Source organism: Halichoeres trimaculatus, unplaced genomic scaffold (assembly GCF_033239565.1).
Source record: "Halichoeres trimaculatus isolate MK-OKI-2021-1 unplaced genomic scaffold, fHalTri1.1 fHalTri1_scaffold_12, whole genome shotgun sequence".
In the NCBI taxonomy this organism is placed as follows: Eukaryota; Metazoa; Chordata; class Actinopteri; order Labriformes; family Labridae; genus Halichoeres; species Halichoeres trimaculatus.
The window spans coordinates 6,224,922-6,244,882 of record NW_027437190.1 but is presented as its reverse complement, the minus strand read 5'-3'; the positions used below and the strand labels follow the sequence as shown (position 1 = coordinate 6,244,882).

Here is a 19,961-nt window from a genome sequence, read left to right as displayed (position 1 = left end):
ATTTGACTTTGTTTGGCATGAAGCAGCCGTCTGAATGAAAAGGTCTCGATAATAAACAATCTAAAATTTGGATCATTTTGATGTGTTTTGTGATAATTATGTAGATCTGTTTTGTCCAATATTCACAGAGGAAGCAGAAATCGCTGAGCTATTTTGAATTGTCACTATATCACAAACACAGGTTAGTCTCATAACCTCACAGTTTCCTGCTTCATTGACTGTCCTGTCTTCCACAAAGTAAGGTGTTAACACCTGAAAGTGTTATTTTAAAAATAATATTTATACATATTTTAGAAATGCACTGCTCGTTCCTCCCATGATATCAAAACAACAAAATATGGACAACAGACTTCAGTATGACTTATTAAAAAGCACATCACTGATTTTAATTCAAAGGCAAAACAGTTGTTTTATTAAAAAACAGAGAGAGAGAGAGAGAGAGAGAGGGAGAGAGAATGAAACCAATGAAATTAAAGAACAGTATAGGCTACACTAGGCCTATAAATATGAACAGTAAACATGTTATTTAATGCAGTACATCAGAGCAGGGGAAGGCAGAAACATATAGGTTTATTTGAACTGTTTGGATCAGTGAACTTCAGAGAGGTGTGTCCTTTTTTCAGACCATCATTTGGAGGGCTGTTTTAAGTTTTACACCCAAGGCTGGGCCTTATATCAATATTTTAATCATATCCACATATTTCTTCTACGCAATATAGAAATAGCTCTATCATTTGAATCATGAAAGTCATTTTGCGTATCATTCAGCTGTACATTTTTTTACGTGGTCCGCAAGACACTAGCCTGGAACTAGCAACAGCTCTGTTGAAAAGAGAGCAAGGATTCGGTGTTAGTGCTTGGTTAGTCCGATCACGTTTTTCCCAAGAGCCTGTTTGGTTTTCTATCTCTAAGAAGCCAAGTTGCAGGTCATTGTGTCACTGTAAAACATCAATACACCACTGCATACACAATTGTGCCATTGGTAACACTGTGGGAGCTCATCCTATGCATGAAAGTGATGATCCTGGCTTTGCAAGCAGAGACTGAAAAAAAAACTGCTACAGGTTACCTGTCTTAAGTGATGACTAATCAAATTTTGGCTGAGGTTTTGACACTATTTTAAAACATGATTCATTACTCAAGGCTCCAATGACACACAGTGCTTGAGTAGGACATCTAGTGGTCAATAAAATGAATTGCAATCGATATCAATACAGTAGTTCAGTTTGGAGAGGCAGAGGAAAGTTTTTATTATTATTAATTCATTTATACTGTGTTATAATACTGTAGACTTGACAGCTTTGGAAACCACAGAACTAAGTAGAAGAGATCCACTGTCACATCGGTCAACTCATGCATGGCCTAAGAAATTTATGGAGAAAGGGACAAAAATGGATAAAAGGAGGAGTGGACGATGAAGAACATCAGAGGAAAGCACTGCTCATGAAAGACAAGTTAAAAAAAGAATCAATACCTACTTCTTCAATACTTGTTAGTTTCCACATAATCATCTCTTCATTTACTTGAGTACATTTTTTAAGGTTAAAAGAGAGTTAAAAGAGGTTAGAGCTAGAGAGGACACCCTGTGTCTTTAACACCAGCAGAGAATAATGAGTTTGTCTGTTTCTGCTGTGAATGGCGCCCCCTGTGGACAAAGTGAGCCCTCTCAAACCTTTGCTCAATTTTCCTCCATATGTGAGAGGAGTTTTTCCAGAGGATTTGGCCTCGTGTTGGTTACTTTTAAGAGTTTAGCTGTCCTTCCTGACTGCTGGCAGGGAAAAACCTTTGAAAGAAAAATGAAACAGATAAGAACACTCAGGCTCTCAAGCTTTCATGGTCTGTATGTTGGAGCTGTGGGCACAGCAGTGATGGGATGTGTGTCTGTGTGGGGGTGTGAACAGAGGGGCCCTCCCACATGTTGGAGGGCTCTGCTGGGCCTGAGAGCTGAGTCACTCCTTGAGTAGATGGTAATCCAGGGTTGTATGTAAATAAATCTTCCAGTCTGAGTATAAAATGGTGATTTTAACAGAGATTGTTTTAGAAACTCAGGGAAAATCCTGATAACACAGAAGAAGAACATGATCAAGTTGTTTCTAATGCAGCCTTCCCTCTTACAGTTTATGAAAAAGTAGTTTTCAGCTCCAAACGTGTCACTATTGACTCCACGTTAACTGGAACATAAAACTGAGCAAACAGCAGGAGATCCTGAATTATCTTTGATCCTCCCCTGATGTGATCTCTGGAGATCTGAGTGTGAACTGTAAGGACTCTGAGTCACGTGGTGTGTTTTCTGTCATCATATTTTCCACAGTTTGTCAGAGTTTCCACAGCATAATTATCAGAGGGTCTACATGTGGGGTTTAAGTGGAGGTTAAACCGGCGTCAAACAGTCCTTCAGCATCCCGCAGGCTGGATCCTTTTAAAGTGAGCAGCCACACCATCTTAGGGCAAAAAAAGAGGTAAGGTGGCCCAAACGTGCAAAACAGGGTGACAAAATGACAACCAGAAAAATAAATGAATAAAAATACAGATTTGAAGGAGCAGTGGCACAAATATTGTGAGGAAAAACCCACACATAAACACAGTTTGTACATTTATACTAATCAGCAGCAATCTCTGTCTGAGCAGGTACCTGCCTTTTCCATTTTTTCTTTTGTGTTTGTCTTTTTTTCTTTTTTGCATTTGTCTTGTCTTATGCGATTGTTCTTTTTTTTCTCTGTGCATTTGCCTTTTCATTTTTAAGTTTGCCTTGAATTTTTTCTTTTTTGCTTTTTCTATTTTATGTTTGCCTTTTCTCTTTTGCTTTTGTCTTTCCCTTTTTTGTAATTGCCTTTTGGTTTTGTTTGTCTTGCTTTTTGCTGCTTCTCTTTTTGGCATTTCTCTGTCTTATTTTTTATTTGCATTTGCATTTTTTTTCCCCTTTTGCTGTGTTTTTTTTAAATTTTCTCTTTCTTTCTTTTTCTTTTTCGCTCCCTTTTTTTTCACTTGAAGGCCACCATATAAGGGGAGCTTGCGCCATCGTCATCATCAACACCATCATCAACACACTTGGCTTCTCCTAAATCAGAGGAAGAGAAGAAGAGGAGTATTAGTCATAACAACAGTCTGTCTGTTGTACTCAAAGGGGTTCTGCATGTGGAAGAGTCAGGATGTTTAAGGGCCCATGACTGTCAGGGACCTTTATTTTATTATTATTATTATTATTATTATTATTATTATTATTATTATTATTATTATTATTATCAAAAACAACAACAGCGACTGACGCGCCAATAAATCAATTTCTTCCCTTAAATCGTAAAAATAACATTCACAACTTCTACACTGAACAACCACCCCTGTGTCTCAATGAAATGGTTTGGTCCTGCTTCTACACCCGGTGAAACTGCATCCTAAAGTTTAGAACCTGGGAAGTTTTAAAAGTTTCTGGGTGAAGTTTAGCCACAGTACAAAGAGAGTGTACAACCCACTGTCACGCAAGTGGTGGAGAGAGGACAGGTGTGTGAGTGTGTGACACGGTCAGGTAGTGGGGCCAGGCCTATGTCCGTAAGGCTGAGGTGCGTCATGGGCCAGAGGAGAGTGAAAGGTATAACGATCGTTTAAGAGCTGATGTAAGGCGTCATTTAAGGACAGGATAATAGAAACTGTTCTGCAGTCTTAACTTATTTCATTCACCGTGATCACATTGAAAAGTAAAAGACAAGTTAAAATGCTTCATGCAAACGTGAGCGCAATCAGGGTCTGCATCAACATCTGATCCAAAATACAAACCAAGAGCAAAGGGGTAATGAAATTTGGTTCAAATTCTCTCAATTTCTATCAGTAGTGCATGAGCAGGGGGGAATTTTAAACTAAATTCTAAGACTTATTCTAATCAGTTATAGTTGTGTGGTTTATTGGGGTTTGTAATTAAAAAATAGGACCCGGTAAGGGTCTAAGGAGGGCCAAACAAGGGGGTTGCACAAAAGTGATGCTGTGTATTCCTTTATAAAGAAAAAACACAATTATTGCCTGTATTAGCCTACTGTAAAAGTGTGGTTTCACCAAACATTTAACACAAACCGTATTTTTTTTCTGTCTTTAGCCTATATCTGATAAATGCACCAAAAAAGTTTACTCCCCAATTTACAAGTAGCTAATAATCTTTTTATTCGAAGTCCTCAAAGAACCTGCTCATCTCATCTCATCTCATGGTTTGTATGTAGATCGTGTGCAGAAAGCATGCACGTATCCAAAACCCTATGCATGTTAAATGAGTCATGTAAACAATATGAGCATCACCTCGTCTCAGTTTATCTGCGAGGCCTCTGTTGTAGAAATGAAAGAGTAAAGTCCCGATAAAAAGTAGCCGTAAAAATGTGAAACTGCCAGTAGGCTATCTCAAAATATGGATTAATAATAGATTTTAAAATAGGCTACTGTCGACCATAGGTAGGCTATTTATGTAGGCCTACACAATATGAAAATAAATGATGTAAAGTTGACCCCAGTTTGTGACAGTTTTAGGTGATTAACATTTTAAAAGTAGCTATGTGAAACCTGACGGCACGTTTGGGTAAATTAGGCTACATTGAGTAGCTTATTTGAGTTGAACAGTAAGATATATGTGCCGAATAAAAGAGCACCTAATCTGATTATCTTTTTAAAATCATGTTTATTTGTTTACAGACAATAACTCTTCAAATTAACAGATCTTTAAAGGAAATTTGTGGTCTCGCCGCTCTAGTGCAGAATGGACCCACTCGGGGCTTTATTTCCCCACTTCGGGCCAGAGGTGAACATCAGCACACGCCAATCCCCGTTTCTTCTGAACAGCGTCATCGTTCAGTGTAGCCAATTGTAGCGCGAGTAGAGAACGCACTCGTCCAATGGCGGCAGAGATGCCTGAAGTGGGCGGGACTTTGAGCTGGAATCGCTTAGCCGGGGTTTGGAGCCGCTTCAATCCTCAATATCAGACAGAGTGAAGAAATGCGAGAGCGGGGTTTTATGGGGGATCTTTCCGGATACTTTTAAAGTCTGCAGGCCTCACCTTCGAAGAGAATCGTGTTTATATCTACAGTGGGGTGAGTAAATAAGAATTTTTGAGATAGATTTTTTGATAAATGTTAATTCGAGCTTTTAATTTCAGAGTAAATATTCAAACAAGTGTCCTCGTGTGTTACGCGCTCTGTTGGTTTCAGCTCCCCCTTTTTTCCCACCGAAACAAACTAAAGGTTCCTCCTCCAAGCTGAAGGTTTGTCTGGTTAATTACTCCATCTTACAAAGCCTAACGTCTCCACCTGTTTCTCAACTACCTCTATCCTCAGGTATGATGAATCCATGTGTGAGGTGAGCCCTCCAATGGGCTGACCGAAACATCCAATACACCTTTACAAAGATCCAGGAATTAGCCGCATCCTGCACGTCCATAACTCACGCGAATACCTGGAAATATGGGGATGTGTCCACGCGCCTGCAGCTGTGGATTTTAGGCCGAGCCGGGGAGGAGATTTGACGCGTAGCCTGCAACTCCGGTAGGATGCTATGAGAGCAGCGGGCAGGGAGTGAGTGCAGCTGGACCGACGGGGGAACAGTACCGAGGTTTCAAAAGATGAAGGAGAAATCTAAAAACGCGGCTCGGACTCGGAGGGAGAAAGAAAACAGTGAATTTTATGAACTGGCCAAACTACTGCCGCTGCCTTCCGCCATCACCTCCCAGCTGGACAAAGCGTCCATCATCAGACTGACCACCAGCTACCTGAAGATGAGGATCGTCTTCCCTGAAGGTAAGAGAGGCTCTGGAGACAGTAATTTTCTTCATAAATACAGTTTTAGATTTGATAAACATTTTAAAATAGCAAACTAACACATCCATTTTTTATACAGTAGCTGGTTTAATTTCTCTTTAATATTTCAACCTTCGTTAAGCTTTCTGGTTGCCACAGAAATGTGCTTCTTGATTACATCTTTATTCAAAAGCGTGTTTTTTTCCACGTTTTCAGAAAATTCAGAGCCAAATAATAATAATACCCTTGGAAATATATGTTTAATCTCTTGTCTTTGAAAAATTTCCACCCGCCATCAATCAACACAAACTCAGCCTTTCTTTACACCTATAGGCCTACACAGTGCTCTGCATGAATATAATTTCAAAAAGCTGAATGAATAAAACAAACTGTTTTAAACAAACACATCAGAAGGCAGCGTTTTATTTTACACCTTGTCCGGCTTTGGCGAAAAAGAAAAGATCCAAATGCGCGTAAAGTGGAGGCAGAAATGTGCAACTTTTAAAATTTTGAATTAATTTTTCCACTTGAATTTCACTTCATGACTCTTTATCGTGTTTATCAATTTTCGCCTTAAGTCCTGGAGGAAGTTGATGATTTCATCCATGAAATAGAAGCAAGAGTTGTTTTTTTTTTCCTGAGCAGATGATAAAGTGTGTTTATGTCATAAATACATGTTTTTTAATCATAGCCTTTTCTTTCTGATGTGATGGGACAAAACATCAGATTCGGGGAGTCCGTAAGTCGGCGCAGAGCTGTACGGCCCGCAGTGATGTGGTTTCTCTCCGGGGGCCCCTGGTGGCCCCTGGCAGCAGATTAGCTGAGATGAGGCTCCATCCTTCCTGCGTGACTGCTGCAGAGCTGCGGATATTAGTATGATGTGCACGTCTGATCCCCCAACATATGGAGCTTCTTGTAACAGTAAAGCGGGAGGTGGTGCAGGAAGGTGGAGCGACGGAGAACATGGAGGCTCAGGCTGCAGAATGAGAGACGCGTTAGAATAACATTTAAAGGGAGATTACGCATTTTTATTAATGCGGTCATGAACGCAATTTTAATCTGATCAGCAGGGGGAACAGATTATTTAAATTCTAATTTTAAAAAAGAGAGCTCAGTTTTAGCTCCGTGTTTGACCTTTTTATGCACGCTGCAGGGCTGTAAACTGTAACCCTATGAATTAACATTTATTTCAGAAATGATGTTTGAGAAATCGTATAAATCAATCTCAGCATCATCGGTACATTAAAACAGCTATTCTGCTAAAATAGCAGAAATCCAGGAGATGGGAATTCATTTCTTTTTTTAAATCTGCCTTTTTTCTCACTGTTAATCCATTCATTGTATCCTTAGAGTGTTTAAAAAAAATACTAGAAATACCCCTCCACAAAGAGCAAAATAATCTCTAAATTCACAGCTATACTATGTTCATATTTATTTCATCTTTATTTAACCAGTTTATTCCTGTTAAAATCAGATGATTGCTTGTTCAAGGAAAACCTGTTCTACCTGAAATATTAAGACCTGATATATTAATATTTTAGCACTATAAGCACTGCAGCACTATAACTTGTGAAAACACACTCCAAACATGCTCTTTTATTTTTCAGTATGTAAAAAGAAATGTCTAAATATAGTCAGAAAACTGCTTTACATCCAAAATTGATCCCTCTGTTTTTGTGTCAAAAAAAACCCAATCATGGATAACAGTGAAAATTTTAACCCTAAACATTTCAGGACACTTAAATTTCAAAATAAAACACTTAAGTTACCATCCTTCCTGTGACTGGTTAAGCTCAGGTTTCAGGGTTGTATGCACTGCTAAAAAAGTAGCACAGACCTGTAATATTGTTTTATAATTTCAGTTTTAAACCAACTCGTGCTTGTTTTAAAGAAGCGTCATCAGTTGACTCTTAATTTCACTCTTTCAGTAAACCGTGGTCTGCCTGACGTTTCCAGCTGTAAATGTTAAATCTGTGAGCAGTATAAAAGTCATACGAGTGTGATAATTCCCTCCAGACATTTCTGATTCTTCTCCCAGGAGAAAAAAGTCTTTAATCTGAGAGAAGAGTCTTAAAAATGTCATCATGAGCCTGAAATGTGTGGATTTAGGATTCATTGTTTTGAGGGCCTGTTGTAGGTTTTTGTGTGACTCTGTTTCATTGAGAGTTCAGTGTTTGGTTGGGTAAAAATCATTTCAATGTATTTTTGTTATCCTCTGCACTCAGTCTGCACAGGAGTGAAGAAACTCTGCCGTCTGAGCTGGTTCACGTGTGCTCCAACATCGGCATGTTGGTGAATAATTCAAAAGACAATCTGTGTCACACAGAGCTGCAGGATTTCACTCCTTCCTCCTCTGACTGCACACTGTGCTGTGTTTTTTCTCATTAAATCAACTCTGCTGCTTAAGAGAGCAGGCCTCCTCACACACACACTCACACTCACACACACACACGCTCCACATGTGATGATTGAGTCAGTGAGGAAGCTTGTCTGAAGAGGCTCTGCAGGAGAGGGGAGAGGAAAAGCTGAAAGTGTTCTTCATTTGAAGGAGGATTTGTTCTTTTTGTCTCAGCCAGTGTGTGAGTGTGTGTGAGTGTGTGTGAGTGTGTGTTTCAGGGGGGGGGTACACCTTTATTTATGGCCCTGAGATTGGTCAGCATTGTGACCCTTGACCTCAGCCGTGTTGTCTTAAATTACGTGACACCACACACCACAAATATCTGGCTGAATTCTCAACACCCCGGCTCCCAAACAAGAGCTAACTGCTCAGGGAGCAGAAATGACTGTGATCAGATTATCTGCTGACTGAGATAATCTTAATTCACTCTTTATTGTGTGTTATTAGAGATTAAATCTGATTATAATCCTCAGGAGCACAGAAACCCTGTGTTACAGCCGGGTATGAGTGAGTGTAATGAGGATCAGGATAACAACGTGTGATGTTGTTGGACAATAAAAATCACAGCTCAGTGGATTCTCACTCTGATCGCTGCTCATTGGTTACTCATGTTTTGAGGGTAAGACCTGTTTGAGAAAAATTTACACACTAAGGTATCAATGTTATTGGCTATAGTGTTTTTTAATTTACATGAGAATGTTAATGTTTTCCACCACTTATCGGCTGAGAAGGCTTTAACTTCTCATTATCAACCAACAAAAAATAAATGAGTCGATTTATTTTAATTATTGATTAATTGCTAATCTTTGAACAGTCATCATTCAGTTGTTTTACAGCTGGTTGTAGTTTCACAAACTGGATTTTATTTATTAAACGATATGTTACCTCGACTATTTTGTGGCCATTTCAATTTTTTTTCTTTTTCTTTTTTCTTCGTACGTGTTATTTAAAAAACACATTCAGCCCTAAATCCTCGGGTTGTGTCGCTTCAGTTTTGCCGTTCGTGCTTGAAATATGAAAATATATTGACCGTTCAAGGTGACTGGGAGAATACCTTTACAAAATAAACAAATAAATAATTAATTTAATTTAAAGACAGAGAGAGTACGCGTTGGGTGATTATCCCTGTGATTTTTAAAGGTCACCGAGCAGAAAAGAAACAGAATTTTATTTCAAATAAATCAGAGATTTGAACAGTGATTATCCGATACGGCAACTCTGTGGAGAATAAAATTAAATTTATCTTCTGCAAAAGAAACAAATGAATAAAAAAAGTGTGTTTAGTGTATCAGCCTTTCAGTGTGTATGAAATCAAAATGGGCTAAAACTCTCATTACCGTGTGCCCTTTCACAATAAAAGTCCTGAGTTGCCCGTATTCGCATATAATCAGTGCCCATTCTTTATTAACCACTTTCTTAACCCTATTAATTAAACTGCATTCTAAAGCTGTGTGACTATATATTTCCATAAAGATCCTGCTAACAGTTGTGATGCTGTGAAACAGGCCCACACGCCAAACCCACTGTGTTCGTTACTAATGTGCAGCTCGTTAAATTGCTTCTCATTAAACCGCTGAATGTCGATTATTCAGATGTCATTCTGGGTTTCTTTGAGCTGCACACATCACCACACTTTAATGACCAATAAAACAAGGCGTTAAAACAGACGAATTACCCCAAATGTAACGAAAAAAATCGCAGATAATGATAAAATAATCATTAATTTAAAAAAAAGGATTAAGTCTTTAAAGACAACACCGAGCTTTGAAACCTGTCTGTGGGGATCAGTATTTAGAAAAGGGGGAATTGTTATTATTTATTTATTCTATCAACATTTCTTTAGTTTATTTTATCTTGTTAGATTTATCGCTGTGTTTTATTGTGAAGTCTCTTGAATTCTTCACGTAGAAAAATGTCCTTAGTTGATTTCAATTATATGGAGAAATGATTATGTGACAAATTTCATTATTATTATTATTATTATTATTATTATTATTATTATTATTATTATTATTATTATTATTATGTAATGCCAAAAGAAAACACTAAAAGAGATGAGTCGTTCTATTTCCCCGGTGTTGATTATTTTTGCTTCAGTATTTCTCTGTATTTAATAACAGCTCAGCGGATTTTCTGCGTGTATTTTTCTAAGCAGTAACCAAACGTATTTACTGACTCTGTCTTCTCATGATCTCTCCTGTTATTTGAAGTGGAAGCCTGAGATTATTCCTGAACACAGTTACGGGTATTTTTGAGAGGTAATCATGTTGTGTTGTTTCATACAGACGTGGAGTCCATCTCCGCTCCGCCTGAAGCGTGCGGGCTGCGGGGCTGTGGGGCTGTGGGGCTGCTGGCTGCGGGGCGCTGATCCCCGCATGCCGCCTGTTTGCTCTGCAGAGAGGGATTTGCATGTCAATGCTTTGCAGAGACTCCTGTTTGCTCTCAGCCTCCTCGGTCCAGCCCAAATGTTAGTTTTCACTGCTGCTGGGAAATGTATTTACAACTCCTGCAGCGATCCGGTGAAAGTGTGAGCGGGTTTAATTTTAGGTTTGGTGTATTTTTAGGGGAAGCATGGTCAGAACGGCACTTTAACGAGCCTGTGCTGTCCAAACTGGAAACCAGCAATTCACTCTCCCTCTCTGCTGACATGCTGTTCCCACAGCGGAGACTTGTTCTCATTTTTCTGGCTATTTTCATCTTGATGTTTCTGTTTCCTGATCACATGAGGTCGAGAAACACTCTTTAATAAGAGTTGTTTTTCTCTGTAGATCCAAGGTTTGCGCAACAATTAACATGTGGAAGTGTCACTGACTCTGTCAGTCTGTGAAAGCAGAGGTTAGAGGAATGTTTTCCTTCTTTGATTAAAATTCATAGTATTTGAAACCTCTCTGGCTGGCATGTTCACTAATAGCTACTTCTAGATTGAGATTAATAACATTTTGGATCAGCTAAAGAGAGACCGGAAGTAGAGTTTGGGAAGTTATGCTGTCTCCATTGAAACTGGTTCAGAGAAATATTGTCCATGATTGATTTTAAAGGTAAAATGATTTAGTGATAACACATTAGAATGTCTGAAACATGCAAAATGATCCTTCAATAAAATACACCAGGATGGGTCATTGGGTCCTATTGTGTTCATTAAATCAAAAGAAAAAAAAGTTTAATTTAATTTTTTCATTAAAGTATTGATATTTAATACTGTAATTGTGAAAAAGGAGTCAGGACGAATACTTTTCAATAAGCTCATATTTTGTTTCTTATCTGTTGAATGATTCAAAATGTAAACAGTACCTTCCTGCTGAGCACTAACCAGGATATATTTTTTTAACTTTGTAAAATCAATTTTGATATCATTCAGCACCTTTTTAATGGGCTAAATTAAGACATCAGGGCATGTGAAAATGCATTTCAGTTTTAAAGATTATTATCATAGGGGTCAAAGAGGATGGAATTTATTACTGTGATTTTGTTAAAGGTATTTTCCAAGCTGTAGTGAAAACCTATGTAGATGTTACATCATCATGTTTAATTTCTATTAAAAAAAATCAGTTGAAGGGCAGATTTTGGAGTTTGGGGTGTTAACAAGAAGGTTCAGTGTGATCTAAAGCAGCATTAAACATTCACACAGGAGAAGCAAAAGAAGACTACATGCACCGAACATACAGCTCCCACTGTAGATGTAAGAAAACCCAAATACTCTCGTTGATACATACAGAGGGGCTGATGTGCTGGAGGCCTAAGGTTTCAGTGTTTTGCAAACCCTGGAAAAAGGAAATTAATGTGTGTAAATGGAAAAACAATCTTGTGGTGTCTACAGATTTTTTTGTGAAATCTGGTCCAAGGAAGACCTAAAAAACATCCATTCTTCAAACAGTTTCTTAGGTCTTTTTAGGGATGCCCCCTTTTGACATCATTTATTTGTTTGTCTATTTTCAGACTGTGTGTGTGTTTTTTGTTTCTCAGGTCTGGGGGAGTCCTGGGGTCACGTCAGCCGCAGCAGCTTGGATGGAGTCACTCAAGAACTGGGCTCTCATCTCTTACAGGTACTTTATTCTGTGTGTTTTATTCTGCGTATGAACACTCCAAGAGCAAATTCAGAAAAGCTTTACAAGTGACCGAGCTGCCACAAGGTCGCCTAAACGGTTTATTTACCATGTTAGAATGAAAAATTAAAATTTTTACAACCTATTCAGCAAAGATTATTCAGCCTTAGATGGAAGGGAGTGTGAGTGCGTGTGTGTAAGTGTGTGAGTGCGTGTGTGTGTCTGGTTTAGTGGCTGCTGCCATCTGCCTCTCACTGCCTCCATTCTTGTTGCTTTAAGAGTGAAATGAGCTGAACACATTCCTGGTCACGCACAGAGCCTCAGCCTGTCCTGCAGCCCGTCTCACATCAGCTGCAGCACAAAGGAGCAGGACTACAGAGTTACAGCACTCCAGGGCTGCAGGTTCACTAATACAGAGGAGGACAGCAGCAAAGAGGGATCAGCTGGGCTTTAAGATTTTAAATAACTCTATGAAATGGCTTAAAGTAGTTTCATAATGACTGACACACACTAAGTGATCAATCCAGGCAGCAAAAGACCAGCCAAACTGGTGCTCTGTGGGGTAAAAACCCTGTGTTTGTCTGGAGGAGTCAAAATGCTTTGTGTACTGTTGTGATATGTGGCTGTTTGTGGCATCCTTTTCTTTCTCTGCAGTTTATTTCCATTATCTACAAAGACACAAAAGACAATAACATGACAAAGGGTTTATAAGAGATAGACAAAGAGTAAGAAAGAGGAAAAACATAAAATTCATAGAAAGAAGCCCTTTAAAATTATAGTTGAAAAGACAAATATCACAGCGCTATTACTTTTTTAACATGCATCTCAGTCTGGAGCACCATCGCTAAGGATACTTTTCAACTGCAGGAACTTTCCCAAGGGACTTTTTAAAGAACTACAGATGCTTTTTGAACCACAGGATCTAGGGTCTGAATTAAGTTTTGGGGTCTACTTTATAGGGCAACATCTGGTTTGGAAAAATGAAGCCATTGCAGAAGGGCTGAAAGTCTTCACTGAGAATCCACTTGAGGCTGGCTGCAGACAGAAACCATGTAAAAATCAAGTTAAAAAAAAAAAAGACTTTTAATTGGATTTTTTTTTCTAACTCTGTGGTTTAGAAGATATAAGGATCACAAGTCTGTCCAATCAGAGACACAGCTCAGTTCATGTGACTGTTGGGCGCCCATAGCCATTAGAAAGGGAAGTTCAAAGCTTGCATCAGATCCAATATGGCCATATGCGACAATTGGCTTAATTTTACCGTATCAGGAACAGATGGGTGATGTCATGGAAACTATGTCTATATAATACAGTCTATGATCTGCCCCTTGATATGGCCCTGTCTGGGGGGTAGTACTTTCCAGAGGACCTGGGGGTTGGGTCTGCAAGCTGAATGTTTCTGATTGGTGAAGCAGCCATAGGGCTCTACTTTCGTGGGGCAGCGCAGGGGGTGCAAGCCTGGCGCACCCTGCGCAGTGCGGCGCACCACCATGCGCTGCCAATTTGATAATTTGGTAGACCGTTTGCGCAGAGATGGGTGTGACGGCGCGCCAGAGGGGAGTTGACAGCGCACCAGGGGGAGGTGTCAGCAGATTCATGTTGGCGCAGTGACAATTTTGTGCCAAAAAAGTGTGCTAGGCAAGGCAAGGCAAGTTTATTTCTATAGCACATTTAAGAAATGCAATTCAAAGTGCTTTACAGACAAAACAAGTTATAGAAAACAATTAAAATTCAATTAAAAATGAGATTAATTGAAAAGATCCAATAAAACAAACAACGACAAAAAACAAACAAAAGATTAAAATAGATTTTAAAACAGATTTTAAAACAGATTTTAAAACAGATTTTAAAACAGATTTGAAAAACAGATTTTAAGATAAAATTTGCAGTGCAAAATTAAAGACAAGATATTAAAATGATTTGTTAAAATGTTCTAATAAAAGGCAGCTGTAAAAAGGTGGGTCTTCAACCTGGATTTAAATGGGCTAAGAGTTTCAGCAGACCTAATATTTTCTGGCAGCTTGTTCCAGATATTCGGAGCATAGAAGCTGAATGCTGAAAGCTTGCCAGCTCCAACCTGGTCTATCCTCGGCGCAAAGCGGAGCTCACCCTCCGCAGCTGTAATTTGGTGACAGGCGCACATGTGCGCACATGTCAACAAAGCCTCAGAGGCAGGTTTCCAGAGTGTCAAGCACATTTTAATGCAGTAAAAAAATCATAGCAATCACTATTTAATTTAATTGGCTGAACCAGCATATACATTTATATCTATATTAACTATCCCGTCACATCTGATGTCAGATTAAAGCCGTTGGTCATAATGGAAAGTTAACCTGACGGCAGCTGGAAGTTTGATGCACATCTTACAATTAAACAATAAACAGCCTTAACATCAGATACTGAGTATATATCTGGTTCTCTCATTTCATTTAATTCAAAGAAAAGAGGGAGAGAAAAGACGAAGAAAAAAGAGAGAAAATAAATGTATGTCACTCAGGATTTACCCGTGATTTCCCATATTTCTCTGTTTTAGTCTTTATCTTTAACGTGATCTAAAAAGATGGAGTACATTATTGTAAGGAGGATGAGGTGGAGACACTGGGAGAGTATACAGTATATCACCAAAGGCTCTGCTTGGCGATGACAAACCAGGAGTGCAGGTGGATCAAAAGTATTCTGAATGGATAAGCCAGCTGTGTAACTGCCTCTTAATTTTTTACTCCTATTAATGACAAAGGAACAGATTAAATCTGTCCCGGGAGCTGGCCCACATGGTGACGTGCTTTGTGTCCTCCGATGTGCCCCGCTGTCCATTCTCCTGCTGCAGGGACAGCAGCTCTGACCGTCTCCACTGCCGGCTCTTTCCAGCATATCTTTTGCGGTGCTGGGGATCACTCAGACCAATCAGACGCTGCGCCTCGGCTGCAGGGCATTTAAAGGCGAGGAGAGGCGCTCATTTAATTGGTGAAAACAGCGTTTGGCTGTGTTAAACCCACTCACGGCTTTTCTCCTCCCTCTCTGCCATTTGCGCGGAGGGAGGTGTGGACGCGCAGCTCTACGCTCCTCTGCGCCTTGACTGCGCCTCTCTTGGCACTGCAGGAAACTTGCAAAGTGCGCTGGTTACGCCCTGTCCACGCGGAGGAGGCCGGCGCAGGACAGGTGCGCCTGGTCTACGGAATTAGAGCTCATAGTGTTTTTCCCCCCTCTCTTCATCCACATTAACATGACCCCCAGCTGTAATGGACTTGGTTTAGTATCTCCAGAGCTCTCCTCTGAGCCTGATACTGTGAATGTGTCTGTCAGCTCCCGGTGTTCCAGTTTAAAGAGATACCCTGTAAACTGGAGACCTTCAGCTGAATGTGTCAGTGAATATCCAGTTTACAACAGAAAGACACACAGAAGAAGTCATCAGGATTGCATCCTAGTTTCATTTTTTGATATACGTGTCAACATAGTCTCATCACATAACTATACAGTAATGATTTAAAGCTGTTGGAGAGGATGCATCCTGCTGAAAGACATCAATCAACAGAGCTGCTCTTTTAGCTAGAACACTAGTTAATCTCTGGGAACGTCATACACTTTGTCACTCACGCTCGTCTCTTTTCAAATGTTGATCAACAAATCTATCTGCAGTGTGATAAAACACAATTAAAACCAGTACAGGCTGAATATCCTCAATGCTAACTGGCTAACTGCTGTGTTGCACACAACAAAGTTGGCCTGTTTTTGTCTTCTGTTGGTGTAATATTTCCTGAATGGCCTATATTGTTTTGCCTTACTGTCCTCTACTGGTCTTGTGGTGTAGTACAATTCTTTTTTGTGTCTCTCCATACGTCACTGGACTAAATGACATTACCTTCATTGGACTCCAGGCTTCAGTGGAAACAAAGACAACAGGAACTATTCAGTTTTCTACTAAAAGCACCTTATGATGTATTTCCAAGCTGCATCAGGTGCTCAAATGATACGAAACACATGCAAATGTCCATAAAAAATGCTACAGTAGAAACAACTGCTAATGAAAAATTCATGATGCAAAAAGCCAACACAACTGATGTCAAAAAGGGAATAATGACTTGACTAACAGGCGGGCACTTTGTAGCTGTTTACCCAGACTCTACAGTCTGGCTTCAGAGCCACCTCTTTTCTTTTTGCTAAGTCGACCAAAAGACGAGTCAAAATTTCCAACTGTCATCTTTTGGCTCCAAAACTAAGCCCAGAGGGTGACGTCACTAAAACCATGTTTTATACAGTCTGTAGCTCTTCCAGCTGTGCAAAATGAGCCTGACTGCTACGCTGCAGCTCTTACTGAAAGAAAGCAACCTTTGTACAAAACAATAGTAAATAAACAAATACACCAAATAGAATGGGCCAGACCCCACTGATCACAAAAAAACAAAACAGTGTAGTCTCAGACACGATGAGGGTTGCTGGTGCTGCTCTTTGGTTTGGGTGATGTACAGTGAATAGTGATGGCTGGAATTCAGCCCCATTAAAATGAACAGTTCCACTGAAGGCATCGTTAGACGAGAGGAATAGGGCCTCTGCAGGAACATCTCTGTTGATTTTTCAGTCCTCGATCAAGTCTCCTTTTTTTGGAGCAGTTTTGTAGAGATCAGCAGCTTAGAGAGTCTCTGACCAACTCTGCGGTGTGTCTAGATTGCAGGACAAGGTGCTGCTCTTCCTTTCTTGATCAGAGATGGTTGGGCTATGCGTCATATTTTTCCCATTATTTCCCCCATCAACGATGGCCCTAAAACTCTATATCAGAAACAAATGGGTGACATCATGGAGACTATGATCATGGATTATATAGTATATGGTTATTTCTCGACAAAATTGGGAGAATTTGTGCAACAACTTGTGGTGGAGATTCACCACTTTTTGAAGGAATGCCAAAAAAAATCAACTATACTGAAAAAATCATTTAAGAAAGCTCTATTTATCCAAAAAGAGGATGGAAGTGAGAGTTGATTCTAGATTGATCAAATTACTAGGGTAGGGAATCTACGGTTTATGTTCAGTCTGTTTGTAAATCAATACGCTAACCATCCAATGAAAACGTCCATCTTACCATTATGACAGGGGCAGATGATTGGCTTATATCCATCAAACAACAAAGTCTTGTTTGTGCTCAGCGCCCTGGCCTCCCTATGTTGTTATCCATCCATATGCTGCAGGTCATGGAGAGGGGCCTGTTATTCAGAACTTCAAACTTGTCATTTGAAATGTTTTATGGGAATCAACAGTGGAATAAGAGGCCAGCTGTAATTTAGTACTCAGCAGATTGGCCGAGATCCCCAGACCCTTTAAAGTACACTGTTATTTCTCACATCATAGCTGCCAGCTGGAGAAGGCTTCTGAAGCTGTTTGACATGCCTTTTAATCAATATGTAGGTAATTTAGCCAAGTTTGGCTTAAAATATATAATCATATAGCTCCCTTCAGAATACATGAAACAAATCTTGGGGAAAATATTCATCACAACTCTTGTCAAAAGTATCCAGATTATTGATATATGCCTGATTGTAATCAACACTTTAAGATGACATTGGTATTAAAGATAAACTAAGACATCACATGTACAAAAGTATTCACAGTCTTAGCTTCAAACTGAGCTCAGGATCATCCTGTTTCCACTGATCATCCTCAAGATGTTCATAAGGATGGTCCCAAGGCACAAATCTGGAAAAGGGTCCAGAAACATTTCTGCTGCTTTGAAGGTCCCAATGAGCCCAGAGGACTCCGTCATCTGTAAATGGAAGAAGTTCAGGGCCACCAGGACTCTTCTAGAGCTGGACCCCATCTAAACTGAGGGATCAGGGGAGAAAGGTCTTAGTCTGAGAGGAGCCCAAGAACCTGATGGTTCCTCTGTCAGAGCTCCATGGTCCACTGTGGAGAGAGGAGAACCTTCCAGAAGAACAACCATCTCTGCAGCAATCCACCAATCAGACCTGTATGGTAGAGAGGTCAGACTGAAGTCACTCCTCAGTGAAAGGCTCATGGCAGACCACCTGGAGTCTGCCTAAAGGTCCCCGAAGGACTCTCAGACCAGGAGAAAGAAAATCCTCTGCTCTGATGAGACAAAGATTGAACTCTTTGGCGTCATGTTTGGAGGAAACCAGGCCCCGCTCATCACCTGGACCATACCATCCCTACAGTGAAGCATGGTGGTGTCAGCATCATGCTGTGGGGATGTTTTTCAGCAGCAGGAACTGGGAGACCAGTCAGGATTGAGGGAAAGATGAATGCAGCGATGTACAGAGACATCCTGGATGAAAACCTGCTCCAGAGACCTTTAGACCTCATACTGGGGCCACGGCTCATCTTTCAGCAGGGCAACCACCTAAGACCACAGCCAAGATAGCCAAGGCTGTGAATGCTTATGTACATGAGACATCTTAGTTTTTTTTTTATTTTCAATAAATTTTTAAAAACAAAAAATGTGTACAATTTAAAAATTATAATAGTAAAAATTCAATTTTTGGAATGAGACTGTAACTTAACAAAATGTGTAAAATATGAAGTGCTGTGAATACTTTAAGGATGCACTCAGACCTTGATTTTGACTTGACACATCTTGTAACATATTTTTCTGTACTTTTCAGGTGATTTTAGCTGAAGTTCAGTCCTCTGTTATAATATTTACTTGAAATAAGACACTTGATTAGTTTTGAGTTTTTGCAGTGCACTGCAAACAGGACACAACAGCCTGTGTACATGAGGCACAGGCTTTAACTGCTGAGCTATACTTGCACCCTTTCTACTCTGTTTGTTAGGATGGCAAAAAGTTCAGAGAGAATAATGCTGATTTAATGATAGAATATAAAACAATAAAGCTCTGTTTCTTCTTTCTTTCAGACATTAGACGGCTTCATTTTCGTGGTTGCTCCAGACGGTAAAATAATGTACATATCAGAAACAGCCTCAGTCCACCTGGGTCTGTCACAGGTTGGTTTGAAACTCCTCTCCTCACACCTCCTGATGTCTGATAAATCACAGCTCTGAGGAAATGTTTACCTCCACAGGTAGAGCTGACGGGGAACAGCATCTATGAATACATCCACCCAGCCGACCACGACGAAATGACCGCCGTCCTCACCGCACACCAGCCTTACCACTCACACTTTGTCCACGGTAATGAACAACACATGCAGGTTGAATAGTAAACAACCTGTTTTATATCAGCGCTGACTTGTTTCTTTGTTTGCTGCAGAGTACGAGATGGAGCGCTCCTTCTTCCTGAGGATGAAGTGTGTCCTTGCAAAAAGAAATGCTGGTCTTACCTGTGGGGGATACAAGGTAGTACTCCGCTCTGCTGAACTTTTTATTCCTTATAAAAATATGAAGTCAATGTGAAGTCTAAAAACCTCTTCAAAATACATCATAAACTAAAAAAAAGGATGTGCAAACTCTGTGATAGTTTTTTGTGTTATATTTATGTAAGGTAAATTTTCAGACGTACTTTGGTTCCAATCTTGAAACCCACAGATAAGTCCTTAACAACAATAATATGCTTCTGGGAACAATTACCAGCTTTTCAAAAATAATAAAGCAGTTAGTGATTAACTATTTCCATCCATGACTTAATCTGCAGTGCACTGCATTTTCAGTCCTGTTAACAACTAAAGAAACAACCATGTTTTCAGATCAAAAGCAAAACAAAGTGTGGAGTGGACCAGTTTTGTTTCTGCCGAGTCCCAGTTTCATCCCAGTCATTAGAAGTGACTAAAGTCTTTCATTCACTTCTGC

At 39.8% G+C, this 19,961-nt stretch overlaps 1 protein-coding gene across 2 annotated transcripts in view; it reads left to right on the top strand.

Annotated features, from left to right (window-relative positions):
- Positions 1–4,810: 4,810 nt before the first annotated feature.
- Positions 4,811–19,961, top strand: part of sim1a (SIM bHLH transcription factor 1a) — a 31,837-nt gene continuing 16,686 nt past the window's right edge. Inside the window, exons 1-6 of one of the 2 annotated variants that reach the window (XM_074683632.1) lie at positions 4,811–5,063; positions 5,307–5,765; positions 12,127–12,206; positions 19,071–19,160; positions 19,238–19,346; positions 19,426–19,511. In XM_074683632.1, the coding sequence (XP_074539733.1) occupies positions 5,591–5,765; positions 12,127–12,206; positions 19,071–19,160; positions 19,238–19,346; positions 19,426–19,511 (540 nt within the window). In that variant the 5' untranslated portion in view covers positions 4,811–5,063; positions 5,307–5,590. Of the gene's footprint in view, positions 5,766–12,126; positions 12,207–19,070; positions 19,161–19,237; positions 19,347–19,425; positions 19,512–19,961 lie in introns of both variants that reach the window. The other variant, XM_074683633.1, reaches the window with a different exon arrangement.